At 41.9% G+C, this 15,284-nt stretch overlaps 1 protein-coding gene across 2 annotated transcripts in view; it reads left to right on the top strand.

Annotated features, from left to right (window-relative positions):
- Nucleotides 1-15,284, top strand: part of PTPRT (protein tyrosine phosphatase receptor type T) — a 280,775-nt gene that overhangs the window by 171,081 nt on the left and 94,410 nt on the right. For both annotated transcript variants that reach the window (XM_054845732.1, XM_054845733.1), the window contains exon 8: nt 7,533-7,806. In XM_054845732.1, the coding sequence (XP_054701707.1) occupies nt 7,533-7,806 (274 nt within the window). The remainder of the gene's footprint in view (nt 1-7,532; nt 7,807-15,284) is intronic.

The raw sequence follows: 15,284 nt of genomic DNA on the forward strand, positions 1-15,284 counted from the left end.
GTTGGGATCTGTTTACGTAGAGCTGATACTGCGTGATACCGGACAAGTCACTGCGCTTTCTACGTGCCGCTGTTTATACCTCTGCAGCGGTGGGGTAGTTATGTATTGTGCCTCAGGGGTCTGTCAGGATAAAAGTCTACCTGCCTGGGGTCTGAGGCCGTGCGACGTTATATTTGACATTATATTGTCACTTGTTTTTACAAAAACACCAACCACCCCCACCCCTGAAAAAAACCAACCCCAAAACCAAACAAGAAAAAAAAGACTCCTTTCTAATAGATTTTTCACTTTTATAGTCAATTCTGGGAATTTTATGTCATGCTGCAGTGTGACTGCAAAGAAAATTCAGACAAAGTATTCTGGCCAAAGATAGCGTTTGATAAAGTGGTGCTGGCAGGATGCTTTTCTACAAATAGAAATACAAATCTTTGGGTTTGCTTTTTTTTTTTCTTTTTTAAAGCTCGACACAGCGCACAATTCCTTAAATAGATACGCCGCCCATCCCACAGCTAGCTCATCACAGTTACTGATACTGACTGGGGAGAAGACGGGACCATATCTCTTTTCTATGCAGGGAACATGCCGTTCCTTAAACTTTCTTACTTTTTCCAGTGCCCGTTTCGATCGCTATAGAAATTTAACAAAGCTTGAAATTTTAGAGGTAAAAGAATGCCCATGTGAAAACTCTGACTCCAAATAGCATTATCCAAGTGTGAAATCACAACCTTTTGTTTCCTGAATTTCAGGGTACTACATGCCTTGGTAGTAAATCTAGACAACTGGATGAGAGTAGAAGATGTGAAGAGACTCTGTTATCAGCCTTCTTGATTAAATGGATTACATTATTATTGGCTCTGTCTCAGCAGGTTTTTTTCATAGCAATGGCAGTAATTACCATCTCTTCTTTCTATGCCGTTTTTACAAATTTGGCTGAATTTGGATATTTTGTTGGTATTCTTCAAGTTCAGTGAATGTAGTAGAAGAGTTGTTTAATTGAAATGAATGTTAAAAGAACACACAAAAATAACTTCAAAATGAAGGATCTGGTGTGAATAACTTTGCAATATGAGAGACTACTTCCTCGAGTAGCATCACTATTATAAGCTTTATTTTTGTGAATGCTTTGCAGATGCGAACAAGCTGATTGATGACAGTGCAGCCCAATATTCATAATTGGCTAGTTTTTGAATCTTTGAAATAGCCAAGCACATTCCAGAAGTTGACATGGCAGAACAATCTCTCTCTTTTTTTTTTTCATATTTTCTGCATTAAAATGTTTATTGAAAACTAACCTTAACTTCAGCATATTGTATTCTGCGTGGAGCTGTTCTAAAGCCTAAAAGGAATAGTAGCAATCTTTAATTGATTTTAATGGGTTTCGAATCAGTTCTTAAATAGACAGAAAATTGCAGAACAGTGCACTGGGTCCTCTATGTACATCCTAGGTGGCTGTGAAATTCAGTTCATTATGTTTTGTAGATTAGTTTCAGAGCTTCTGATTAAAGGTGCTATTGAAGATACTAAGGGTGACATTTTAGAACACGTGAAGTAGGTAAGTCAATTCTCAGGAATATATTGCCACCTGTTTGAACCCAGAAAACTTTATGAACTTGGAAAATGTCTGCGGATTCGATTCTGAATGCCTGAACGTTTGATTATAAGATTGCCAGAGGAGCCTGGTGAGGAAACGTTCCCCGTTATAGCCAAAGGAAAGTGATGCTGTAGATGCAGCGTGTGCTCGGAACAGTGAGTTGCAGCGTCAGGCTTTATGGCAGTTATCCATTTAGTTCTTGTAAATTTTAGTAGAATTTGTGTTATATAAATTTTTTTTTAGAGTTTAATGGTGTTTGGTTGAAATTTTTACAAAAATCCCTTCTGTGCAAGTTCATGGGCGGGCTGGAGGCACATTGTAAGAAGGATCTCATCTGCTGTTTGATTTCACAGTTTTTTAAAGTAAGCTCTATAGAATACTGATAGATTTTTATAGGATATTTCTAGTTTCCACCCCTATTACATTTCCTCAAATTTCCCATTATTTTGTTTCTTATTGCTGATGTGGCAGAATTCAGGGTTTTATTTAGATACCTTTAAGAAAGAGAAAATAAAGATGTTGATGCTACTCTTTGTCTCAGTTCGCATCGCTGCAATCGACTTGGCCATAAACCAAGCACATGCACGTTCAATAGTTAATCTGAATTCTAAATGTGGGTGTCAGGCAACATGTCAAACCCTCTCCCATCCCAATATCCTGGGACATGGCTCCATGCTGTCAGAATAAAGGCGATGAACCTTCATGGATATATCCAAATATATTTAAATTGGCTCAACCAAATTTGATGGGGTCATAAGTTAAATGGAAAACTGGATGATAAAAAGCCCCTAGTGTTAAGTATCCGTAGCCTGGATTCTCGGACTTAACTGTTAACTTAAAAAATGGGCTCTTAAAAACCAAAAAAGGCTGGGCACTGCCATGTTTAAATAACACCCAGGGAAACTGGTCTGAGGGTGTATTTCCAGTGAACATTTCCAGTGGTGTTTGATGCCTGAGTTATAGTTTCTGTAGTTTGTTACAGAGCTCTGCAGTAGGAAATCAGCACTCGGTATGTGAGGTCTCTGCGTGATGCTTGCCGAGGGTATGAACCAGTACGCTGACAGTGCTCTCGCGGTCTTAAGAGCACGCTTCTTAAACACATTTGCATTGTAGATAAGAGAAAAGAAGCTGAGTTGGTTCTAATTATGGTACCTTAGACCCTGTCCCTATGCATCCGATGCCTTTTGTTCACCTCTGTGCAACATCGACTCTCGTGGATCAGTCAGATGGTATTTGAGTTTGATTTTCATGGGTTTGGATAGCCTTTTCAGATGTGCTGAATCCGTTAATTCCCTAGAATAGGTACAACAATAGAAATTCAACGTCCAGGCCCATGTCGGCTGATGCCTCCCACATGCCGTCAGTCTGAGATGACGCAGTTGCTAGAAGATGCAAGTCTTTTCCGTCCTTACTTCATTTGCCCTTTTGATCCTTCATTCTTTGAATTAAAATAATTATTATTAAGGAAACCTCTACCCTTTGGTAATAGCTTATTTCCTGTAGCCTATCAAACAGTTATTCTGAAAGTAATGTGTTCATTTGAGCTGGAAATGAGAAATTCCTGTTCTCTGTAGGCTGAACTGCAAAACCCACTCACAATAATCTGCTGAAAAATGCACTGCAAGATCTGACTGTACTAATTGCCACTTATTTTTGTTCCCCAGGAGAAAATATTATTGGAAATACTGTATGGCTGATAATATATTTATGTGTTAAATATTAAAATTAAATGAAAATATATGAAATCTTTATATGACACGTTTAAGAAAATTTAGTACCAGAATTGGCCCAGAGGGGGTACTAAGCTGCAGCAGCATTGTTTCTTTTCAGCTTTAATAAGTCAGGTGAGAGGATCGCTGTAAGGTTGCAAAGAAATTATATTCCTTTTCATACCCTACCATTGTCAGGGGTATAGTGAAGATTTCACTGTCAGGATACCAAAGCGCACCGACCAGATGTTGAATGCTTTATGGGAAGCTCTGACTCAGCTTTTCCCCTCCACATTCATGCACATCCTACATCCAGAGGTTCAGTTTGGGCTAAATACATGGCAGGATTTGTGGACAAGCGCTTCCTCCGTCCATCCTCCACTTGTGCTGCAAGCAGCACTGAAAGAAAGGAAGAGCAGGGGAAGGACAAGTCTGACAGCACTCAGAGAGATCTGTCGCACAGAAACGGGCTGTGATTTGGAATGTTGATTATCTGCACTTGAGCTTCCACGCTGAATAGAGAGCTCATCATTTAAAAGATTACCTTGTAGATGATGATAAGAGCACATTTTCTTTCGCTGCAGACAACATTTGTGCGGTGGCGACCATTATGGCTGGTGCTTTTATCAGTGATTTAGAATGGAGCTGTCAGAAACTTTAAAAAGCTTCTATTAAAGTAATGTGGATTTATCGAAGACCTGTGAAATTTAGCAAAGAACCCAGTTTTGGCCTCCTTTTCTAACAAAAGCGTGCAGCTGCACGACAGGGCAGTCAGCTCGGCAGCCTTCTAGGAAGTCAGGCATCTGGTTAGTGGCCCGGATTTGAGAATCCCTCAAGAGCTCTCTGGTGAGCAGAGCTTGTGGATGTCTGGAAACCAGTCCTCTCCTGACGTTCATGGGAACAGCAGCGTTACTCGGCTGAGGTGGGGTGGAGTAGCTTAGCACTGGGAACGCAAGACCCCTGCTTCTATTGCCCTGCAGCATGAACATGTGTGGATTTGATTGCAGTGTTTGCAAATGTGGCTGAATATTAAAAATTGAAATGTAGTAGTTAGTTTTTCTGTATCATCTTTCAGGTTATTGGTACTGAAGTTGTTATATAGTGTTGGGAGTTTTAATGCTCTGCTTTTGTTGTCTTTTTTAATATAATTTCAATGTATAACACTGAAACTTTCTTTTATCCAGCTGGGCATTTGCAAGTGATGTATTGATTCCTGCTATGAAAGCAGCAGTGTTAGCTGATACTGCCTGGAAGCAGTAGCTTTGAAGCTTGAGATAGGGAGAGCCCCAGGAGATCCATGTTACTGCCTACCTGGTAGCCAGAGTACGAGCTATTAGAATAGTTTGGATATCTCCTCCTTATTTCCATTGCCCACTTTTTTTTTTTTTTTTCCTTCCGTCTAGCACTTCTTTTTGGAAAACTACTCCTCCTTTCCCTTGGTTGGAGTCACACTGCTGCGTATTTCAGCACCAAAACAGAGATGTGATTGCAGCTGAAGTGCTTTTGCAGGCCAAAAGGGCAGATCCTACGCACCGAGTTTGTTTCGAGTTAGTACCCGACCATCATCTTAGGGGTCAGAATGTATCACAGAAAGTTACCATCTTCTGAGCAAAGTTGAATTCCTTTTACTCTTTTGAGAATTGTTGTAGTAATGCAGATGGTTTGGCCAAACTTTAGGGTGAGTAATTGTGTGCTTGCTACTCAGAATTCCCACAGGAATTTCATTCGGACATAGGATCATCGGCTTTTTGCTCCAGTGAAAAGGCAAACAGTTATGAGAGCATCTTAATGCTGATGGTTGCGGTTGTGGAAGCACTTGATGTGCCTTGCAGCACTTCACTGGTTGATGCAGAGAAGTTGATCTCTGAAAATGCCCTTAAGGCAGTCAGGAAAATTATGATCCTAGGTGAAAAAAAAAAACCAACCAAACAAAAAAGAGACCCAACCCACACCCAACAAAACCCCCCCAAAAACCATGAAGAAAAGAGCATAACCTGAAAAACAAAGATACATCAGAAAAGAAGAAAAAAGGAAATGAGACTGTACCAGTCTGTGTACCAGCTGGGGGCAAACTGTGAGTCCTGCACTTCTGGAGGGTCTAGATGGATCAAAATACTGGGATCGAAATGTCAGAAAGTGAGACCCAGAATAATCATTTGATAAGGAAACAATTTCTCAGAGTGATAATCTTCGGTCCAGAGCAATAGTTGAAATCAGCCACACTCTCGGCCACTTGACCACTTCCATTGAGAGTGGCCGCTTCACCACTACCAAATAACTGAGACTCTGAGAAAAGAGTGAGGCTGAAGGATGACGGTCACCAAGTCAGGCAGGGAAAGCACACGGAGACGCACGTGCTGGGTCAGTTGGTGCGAGCTGGGGCGTAGAGGGAAAAAATGCCAAGAAAGCAGTCAGTCACTCATCCAGAGTTTTACCAGGGCAGGTTTTGTAGACGGGGAACAATGCCAGCAGCGCTAGCTCAGATACTTGTTTCATAGAAAAGGAGACAGTATTCGAGCAGGAGATTAACGGCGTTTAACTTGAACACGAATGTCCAAAATGGCAAGCTAAAAGTTTCTGTTGCTAAGCTGAGGGAGAGGGTTTAGGTTAAAGAGGCTTTTGCTTACAGCTCCCACTACCTCCTCAATGATAATACTTAAAGTGTTGCCGAGAAACCTGTTTATCTTTTTAAAATTCATAAAATAAATGTCAGACAAGGTATGAAATATTTTATTAAAGCCTCCACTGAACTGTAGGTTTGAGGAAAGTTTTCCAAAACGCTGACAGGACATCCTTAAAGGCTGCAGTCGGTGCGCCTGGTATGCTCCTGCTGCATTAGCGAACGTTAGCAGCATCCTGCGTAAGGACAACTTCAGTACTAAGCAATTCATAAATTGGTCGTACTTGTAAAGATTAGTTGGTTTTGTGTCTAGCAGTGGGAGCCAAATGATTTCCAAGTGATTCACTGACGGCCTCATTGTTAACAGTGAGCGTGCCAGATACCCACAGACCCGAAGTAACGGTTAATTCAAAAGCGTGAGCTCGGTTTTGTTTTACTCCTGCGTGTTAAGGTGCCAGAACTTCACTTCCCACAGAAGCATTGATGAGCTATTGCTGTGCTAGAAATTTTTCAGACCAATCATTCTGCAACAATGAGCCTGTGAAAGCCGGGAGAATGATACACTCCGGGCTGTTTCCAATCTTTTAATCGATCTCCCTGTGGGACTAAACAAAGGACCAGTCTCACACAGACAGGTGAGGGCAGCACACATGAATATCCTGACAAAAAGTAAAATGACTGCAGCGGTATCTTTCTTTGTCAAATGGGTGAGTGGTGTTAAGCAGACAGTAAACCTGCCGCAGCTGTAGCAGCATTGAACTTAAGGGCTTTGTTTAACTGCCTGAGAGGGGGGGGGGAAAGGCAGAGTACATTTGAATGCCTTGCAACCAGTTTGAGCCTGAAATAGTAAGCTAGAAATAACAAGGTTGCTATTACGTATCATAAGAGACCAAAAGCTTAGCAGGAATCGAAAAGGATTAACATTTCATAGAGCTGGAAAGAATATGAAGAGGAGTTGTTGTTTCCTGAAACAAAAGTGAACTGGGAGAGCGATAAAGCCACCTGCTCGGTACATAAGCCAGCCTTTTACTGATGGAATGTAGGGGGAGACTTGCCATCAGGAATTAATGTTAGGGAACTCTGCAACGTAGGATATATCCCAAAAACAGATGTGAGGGAGGGCCAAAAAAAGTTACGTTCTTAGAAGATGTGAGAATCTTTTTGATCTAAACTGATTCTTGCACCCTGAAATGGTTTGAAAAGGGATCCGACACCATTGCCACCTGCTAAGGCTCTCTTCTGCAATTGCCGTTTAGCCCAAGCAAACAATTTGTCTTTCAACTTGGTGGCTGAAGAAGTACATTAAAAATCCATTATAGATTGGGTATTTTATTAGTTAATCTGTTTCCTGAAGGGTGACATGACTGAAATCTATTCTGACTTACACCGAGGTGTACCTTGATTAACTCAACTAAATCAACAGAGCAAGTGATCAGCATCTTGCCCACACGGTAACATTCAGTGGCCAGTTACTGGTGTGCCAAGAACGGTGTTTGCTGTGATGCCCCAGCAGTGCTTTTTTTTAGCTTTGCCTTTTCCTTTTATTGTTGAAAACATTTTTGATATTTAAGGCTCTTGGGGCTCTAATCTTACCTTCCTCTCTCCCTCCTAGTGTATATCAACTTGTTGTCAAGGAGGAGAAGCTGCAGAAAGCACGGAGAGCTGCAGACATCATTGAATGCTTCTCTGTCCCAGTGAGCTACAAGAACGCTTCCAGCCTCGACTCACCGCACTACTTTGCAGCTGAGCTGAAGCCCGTCAACCTGCCCGTCACGCAGCCCTTCACAGTGGGCGACAACAAAACCTACAACGGCTACTGGAATGCTCCGCTGTCTCCCCTGAAAAGCTACAGCATATACTTCCAGGCTCTCAGCAAGGCAAATGGAGTAAGTGCAGAGAAAATTGAAATTGGATCTGTACATATGACCACCTCTGTCTGTCCTCCTCATCTTTCTCCTTCCTTCTTCATTGGATGCCAGTTTAACTCCTCCTCATTATTACCCGCTTACAGAAATTCAATGAAAATTAAACATGGCACTGCTTATCCTGCGCTCAAGTCTCTCTCTGATGCCTAGATCCAATGAGAAACCTGTTGAGGAGCCAGACTATGTAAAGACACATGTTGGCATGTGATTTACAAAATTAATTGCTTAGAATTTGGATTTATTTTTTTGTTTGTTTCTTCCCTTGCGTATTCATTAATGTCAGGGTAGGGGCTATTGTGCTTTTAAAAGACGTAACTGCAATATCCTGATAGTCTCCAGTTCACAGTGCTTGTGATTTTGGAGAAGACATTATGAGATGAGAACTACCCAAAAGTTAGGAACTTGAGTGGCCTTGTAGCTTGCATTTGGTCACATCATAATCTAGCACTTATGGTCGGGAGTTTCAGCTTGAGTAAGTTGTACTGCAGGAGGGAGTATGTGCATGGCTGGATTAGTCCTTTTGAATACCCTGGATGATATTTTTACATATACTTACTCTGTGATATTAAGTTTAAAATGGAGACAGCACAGGAAACGTAGCCTGCTCTGTTCTCAGACTCAAATGACGTACGTGTAATGCCCCAGCAGATCCTGTCATAGGAAAAGTGAGGGCTTCTTTTCCCTCTTCTGTTCTTCTATTCCAGCCTGGAATAGTTTGTGACCTCCTCTTTTAACTTTCCTGGTTTGGGTCAGTTCAGCTAACAGGGTACAGGCCAGATCCAGTCTAAGCAGTCATTTACCTTCCTCCCCTTTGACTCCTCTAATTTTTTTCTGTTATCGCATAACATGATACAACTTGACACTCTGGCCTCGTGAAGAGTCTTGGAACATTAACATGGCATCAAGAAGTTGGGTAGCCGAGTCTGTTATTAGCACATTTGCCAGTGCTTTCATGAATCTGACTTTAACGTAGATAAATTCTCTAAGACATCACCTTTGAAAGAGCGAAATTAGAAAAATCAATCAGAAGTGAATGGTATAGGCTTTGGTCTCCGCTTGGGATAGTGTCTTTTATACCCGAAACGCAGCCGCACCTCACAGAGGACCGTACATCATTTAACAGGCTAGCAATGCCAATGAATGTTCACAACATATCTCGGTGTTTTACTACTTTCATTTATCACCGTTCTCCTGCAGAGTTTCTGCCGTGTGGCTGACAAGCACGAATCTCTTCAGTACCGTGCTGTTTTTCACCTTGGTTTCCTTTCTAGTCGATAGTTTCCTTCCAGCACTACTCAATTAATTCAATTTTGGATTTGCCTTTATAAAGGAAATTGTGAAATATATGTATATGTCTCTCTGTGTCTAGTTAGTTCCCCCTTGTGTGATAGTTAATTGCTAGTGAATGGATCCCCAGGGAAGAAAAGACTTTATTTGCTTAAGTACAATATAATATGCCATAAATGGGTTATATGAATGGAAACGTAGGCTTCCCTCGGCATTCTGGATGAAGGCAGCAGTAACGTGTGGTTCCTGCTTTTTTCTGGATCTTTGTAGTGGCAGGTTGCTTCACGCTCTCTGCATGCAAGGTGATAAGGACTGAAGAAAGGATGACTTGCTTGGGCTGTTCTAACAGGAACACAAGACTGTAAAGGACTTTTTCAGCATAAGTTAATCAAAGGAGTCTGTATGCAGCAATACGCAGTTTATGACAGCATGAGAAGTATCCTGCCAGACAAAACAAATTCTTATCTGAGCGAGCAATGGCCTCTTGTGTTAATAATTGATATTGGTACAGTATATGCTTATATATCCTCGAAGTGCAGTGCTATGGGAAAAAAAATTAGAGGAAATGTCCAAGAGTGGAATATGGATCTTCAAAGGAGTAGCTGTGATACTTTTTGTTTCTGGATAAAATCCCGAAGCCCCGCATTTCAAACATTAGGGTCTGATTTTCATCCAGTACATTGCAGCTACAAATAATAAGTTTTGTTTCATTCCCAGAATTGTTTACAGGTATAATTTGTATTTAAGAGTTCTGGGTTTTCGCTTATGTCTATAACCTGAGCAGCTTTGACTTTATTAGTAAAGCCTACTAATAATTATGGCTGCGATGTGGCACTTTTGATAATGCACATCTGCAAAAAATCTGAAACAGTAGCAATTTAGCACAATTAAAATATAGCCTTATGTTTCCTTGCACATGAAAAACTTAACATTGCCGCTCATTTTTTAATTAGGGTATTCTATAGTTTCATTAATTACTGGCAGTTGTGGAATGATGAAACTTCTTTCCACACCTGGAACCTGCAATGAGAAACCTTTGTGCAGTGAACCAGAACATCTTCCTCTGGAAATGTAGGACTTGGGGGAGAGCTTAATTTAAAGACACCTTCTGTATTTGGTCAAAAAGCTTGATTAGGAGGAGGTAGAAGTGTTACAGGAGTTCTGCATTGTTTCAGCTCCTCTGTTTGTGGAGGGCTGTGCTCATTTGGTGTTCTCGTCTGCTCTGCAACCATTAGCCGTGATTGTTCCAGTGAAAGGAACATAATTAACAGCTGGATGCAAAACAAGCATGGCAAATTGCTGCAAAATCAGATCACGAGCTTTTCTGCCTTCTCTTGTGCAGTGTTGTACTTGTTTTGAGAGTTTGAATGAGAGCTGTCACTGGCTGAATTCTTCTCTGTGGACGGTTGCACCAAGTTTGGTCAATGTGGAGTGCTCCCAGACAGGGGTCTAAGTAGAACATGTGTGAAATGGAATAGTTTTCTGCTTTGTTATACAAAACGCTTCCAAATTGTGTGAATTTCCCTCCTCGGGACTGTTGAAAGCCAGATGCTGAACTGAAATGTGTCAGAGTTTGAAGTAAGAGGGGGGGAAAAAAGAGGAAAAAGGAAACAGAAGCTCCGGGCTTTGTAACCGTGGGGGTGAGAAGCACCAGTTGTTGTTACTGTTGGTTCGTTAGACGGAGTTGGGACAAGGAGTGACACAGGAAGAAGAATGGACAAGTGGCTTCGCTCTGCTCTGGCAGGATCTCCACACGTGCTGTCGCGGCCATCCAGGTTAACTGATGTTTGCTGGTTGTCCTGGTGCCGCCTGCTACAGATGGCTGCTGACAGAGCATGAAGTTTTCCTCCTCTGAAAAGCCTCCCTGAGCTCAGCCCCTGTAAAACACCAGCCCTTTCAGCGTTTATCCCTCTGAAAGGTGAGGCCGGGGTGGCAGCACCATGTTACTCCTTATCCTCTTTTATCCTTATACTGACTTAATAATCAAAGCTAAATCTTGCAGGTTTTATTGTCCCCAGGTTCTTTATCTGGGTCGTTGCAGGTGACGGTCTCTGGTTAGTGATCCAGTTACACGCTCAAATGAGGAGAATTCTTTGGCTGCTGTGTGAAACCTGCCTGAACTTTTGAGCAGCTCAGAAACCTTGAGTATCCTAAAAATCCTTCCTGGAGTTGCGTTTTACCTCATTGAGTTAAAATGAAATCTGTAACGGCACGGTTGCAATCAATAACTCTGGGCCGTTTTTCCTGTAAATGGGAGATGAGGCAGGAGCCTTTGTAAGGCAGCTGGAGATGACGTGGGGGATGCTGCCAGCTGCTCCGCAGCCTGGTGGTCCAACAGGTGAGTGATGTTTTCAGGCCAGAATTGTGAAAAGTAGCACCACAGGAAGCAATGAGAATATTATTTTTGAGGGAATGATAGACTCTACAGAGATTCTTATTGATTTTTTTCCTTTCTAATGACTTGTACTACATGCACAATCAGGCAGTTCGTTTTTATCGGGGGACTTCAGGATGGATTTCTAGATGCTGACAGGTCTGCTCACACAACATTCTTCTTCTGGGACATTTTGGAGCTATGGATAGACCTGCCAACAGAGAGGTGGCATTCATCCCTGTGGAGATGGCCCGCAAAAAAAACAGTGAGGTACTTCAGCACGAGCAGTGTTCTGAAAACTGAAGTGGCACCAAGGCCGCCTGCATTGCTTCTGTGAACTATTGAACAGCTCTGAGGAGCTCTGTGTTCAGTGGGATTTCAGGGGTACAGTTTTGTTCACTTATGTTTACTCCTCCTTAATCTCATGCTGGAGCTGCTGGGGCAGAAGTAAAGCAGCTGTGGAAGGACTTCACTCTTTGTAAGCCCCTGTTTCCACATCTGGTTGGCCAGCCTAGGGCAGAGTATGTGGACCTGAGTGTTTTCTGGAGAGTATGTAAAATCCTCCTCCAATCTACCTCACGTTTGAGAGGTAGGAGTATTCAATGATTAACTATATATCATTGAAATAACTTTCTATTGTAAATAATAAAAGCCCTAACCGCTTTGTCAAACCTCCCTTCTCCAAATGACACAGATACTAAAAATAATTGTTAATTGGAAAGGCAGTACTAGGTTTAGCTTAGTCTCTCGGAGAACCAGCAGTTTCCTTAAGCTGGCAATAGGAATTACAGGGGGAGCCTACTGACCCTGCACAGTTATGTGCACATAATTCATTTTAAAGACAGCAAAGGGTTGGCTTCAGTGGGATAAAAAATGAACCCACGATCTGTAGCTCCTGTGAACTTGGGCAAAATTTGTTGAGGACCAAAAAAATAATTCCTGAGGATGTTCAGTGGACAGAAGCACGGTTTCTATCCTGTAGGAAGCAGGTTGCCAACAAGCATGCTCGGTGTATAGCTCTGGGACACGGAGACTAAAGTTGAGCCTGAGGCCAAGGGGGAGATTGGTAATTACTTGTCTGGTCTGTGCACCAGCAAAGTTAAAATTGCCTGTCACCAGTTTGAGCTGCCTGATGAAACGGTGCCTGGTGCAGGGCAGCCCCGAACGGAACATCTGGGGACAGGAGGTCTCACTGGTGCTGGCAGGCGGTTCTTCAGACAAGGCATGCACTGCTTCTCTAGTGCAAAGTCATAATAATAGTAAAGGAAAGGAAAAATTGTGGGTGTGGAAACAGATGGATGAAAAAGCTCTGCTTCTTTTATTGTTGTTTGTAGTCTGTAAACAGCAAGCTGTCATTTTAAAAGAAAAGAAAAAAAAAATCATTTGCCCTTTTAGGTTGTGAAGATGCAGCTGTCACATAAACATATGTCCTGCTGCCCTTATAGCCCTTTTCTGCAGAAAATTGTTCCCATCCAAACACTAAAGAGACGGAGGCAGAACTTGTCTTGTTATCATCCAGTGTACTTCAGTGAAATGTGCGTTTAGGAACCTAAATAATTAGTAGACAGCATCAGCTCCCTTCCTTTGGAAAGAAACAAACTATATTGAAAGAATGTTTAAAAAAAACCCCTGAATATTCGAGGGGATGCTGAACAAGCTCGTGGTGTGTAGTTTCGAGTCTGCACGGGCTGTGTTGGCAGAGAGGGCTCTCAACACAATCTGTGTTCTCTTCAGACGGTCTCCAGCTCGTTCTGAGTGTAGGTCTGGGTCTGCCCTCCCGGAGCAGTCTGCCAGTGCTCCGAAACACGGTCCTCACGTGGTCCGTGTCCGTGGTCTATGGACTTAAAAATTTAGCCAGGGTTCAGCCTTGAGTGAGGGTACACCATAATCATCTTTTATTCATATGGAGGTTCCAGAGCACAGATGTCAATATGTTCTGGTAAACATGTAGATGGGCTTAACAGGCAGTAAGCTTTCTGGATACGAAGCATGGTGGAAAATGAAAGTTGGATCAAGAGTGGTAGGACGTATTCATGCAGTGTTTTCCTATTCCAGGATCTTGGTTAAAATATGCCCAACTGAAATTTGGGGAAATTATTTTTGTTTTTCTAAAACTATTTTTAATTATCCCTTTATTTAATTATTTTTCTTATAATTGCTTTAAGCTATCTGAAGATAATTGAGAATTACCTACATTGTTTATTCCTGCTTTACTATTGGCTAAACAGAAGCATCTTTACTGTGGACAGGAAAGCACCCTTGTCTGAATCAAAAGTCATATATTTTCAGAAAACAAATGTGATTGTGCAAAAATGGGTTTACTGGTTTTTGGAAAAAAACCCCATGTATTTATTTATTCTGGTTTTTGGTAGAAAAGCTCAAACAAACTCACAGTTCTCAGCATCAGTCAAAGAAAAATAGAGTAAATTGAAAGAGATCTCATTTTTATGAGGCACCAAAGAGATGAGCGGTGGGTTGATCAATGAGGCGATCAATGGAAATCGATGGAATAATCAACCCTAATCAGGAATATGGACTAAGTTCAAGTCTTTAAACTTTAGCATCCCTAGTAGCTGGGCGTCTGGAGTCTGTGCAGGTTTCTTTTATGTTTTTCTTCTCAGAAGATGCAATTTGAAGTTCTGAAGTCCAGATGTCTTGTTCCTCTAGTGATTGATTGCCCTTGCTTTTGGCAGTGCCAGACCGTGGTCTTCTAATAACTATGATTGTCTGTGCAAAATGCAGCAATTAGTAGCTGTAGATGCAAACAGAACACACTGCATCCTGTCTTCTCAAATTACCCAGTGGGAGGGTAATGTGCAGGAATGTGCACATGGTCAAATGAGATCAGTTACAGCATCATTAACAAGATTTCGGGTTTTGTTTTCTCACCTCTTCTTTTCTCAGCATTGACTAATTTCTCCAGCTTTTTGTTGCACTTTGAAACTAGCAGAAGGCAATAAATACACAAGAAAATTTTCCACAATGAAATGTGAGCAAGCGTCCACCTACTTTTAGGCTGCAAAAATGCTATCTCGATATTTTCTATTTATTTTATTTTTCATTGCTGATTTTCCAGGTCACCTTGCCTTAAGATTGTAAACTATATCAGAATCTGTCTTATAATTCCCAGCATTATGTGCTGAGGCTGTGCTCTGACAATAACGCTGTGTTTTTCCTGCTTCATATATCATCACTAGCAATAAAGATTTTGAATTTCCAGAATAGTTGGCAATTCGAGCTGATTATACACAAGGCAGAGGTGAACGTGGAGCTCTGTTGTACAGTTGTGTTGACTATGCAGTGCTGGTGGTTGTACAGGTTGTGCAGAGGAGTGGATTTTTGAGGGAGAGAGGGGTCAGTGCACCAGAGAGAGATGATGCCTCTCGTTTACCGGGATAAGCGGTGCTTCGGTCCCACTCTGGGCACTGCATGGATGTGAAGGGGTGTCCGTAACAGACGTGATTTGTTCTCGGTAATCCAGGAGTTCCTTAAGAGAGTTTGAAGGCAAGATCAACAAAGGGACAGTTTGTCCTGAATATTTTGTTGGGTTTAGACTACACAGTGTGTTACTTATATCCAGGTAGCGTGGGTGACTTGTATCTTGAGGAATGCATAGAAAAGGATCAGCGAGAATCACTCTTGGATCCCCGTGTGGATCCTGCACTTGTCCCCTTCCTACGTGCAACGTAAGCGTGAGGAGGAGAAAGGCACGACGGGACCATGTTTTTCTGCTGAGACCAAGGAGGATCCATCACAGCTAGACCAGACTTTGTCCAAG

The sequence above is a fragment of the Grus americana genome, chromosome 17, assembly GCF_028858705.1.
Source record: "Grus americana isolate bGruAme1 chromosome 17, bGruAme1.mat, whole genome shotgun sequence".
NCBI classification, from domain to species: domain Eukaryota; kingdom Metazoa; phylum Chordata; class Aves; order Gruiformes; family Gruidae; genus Grus; species Grus americana.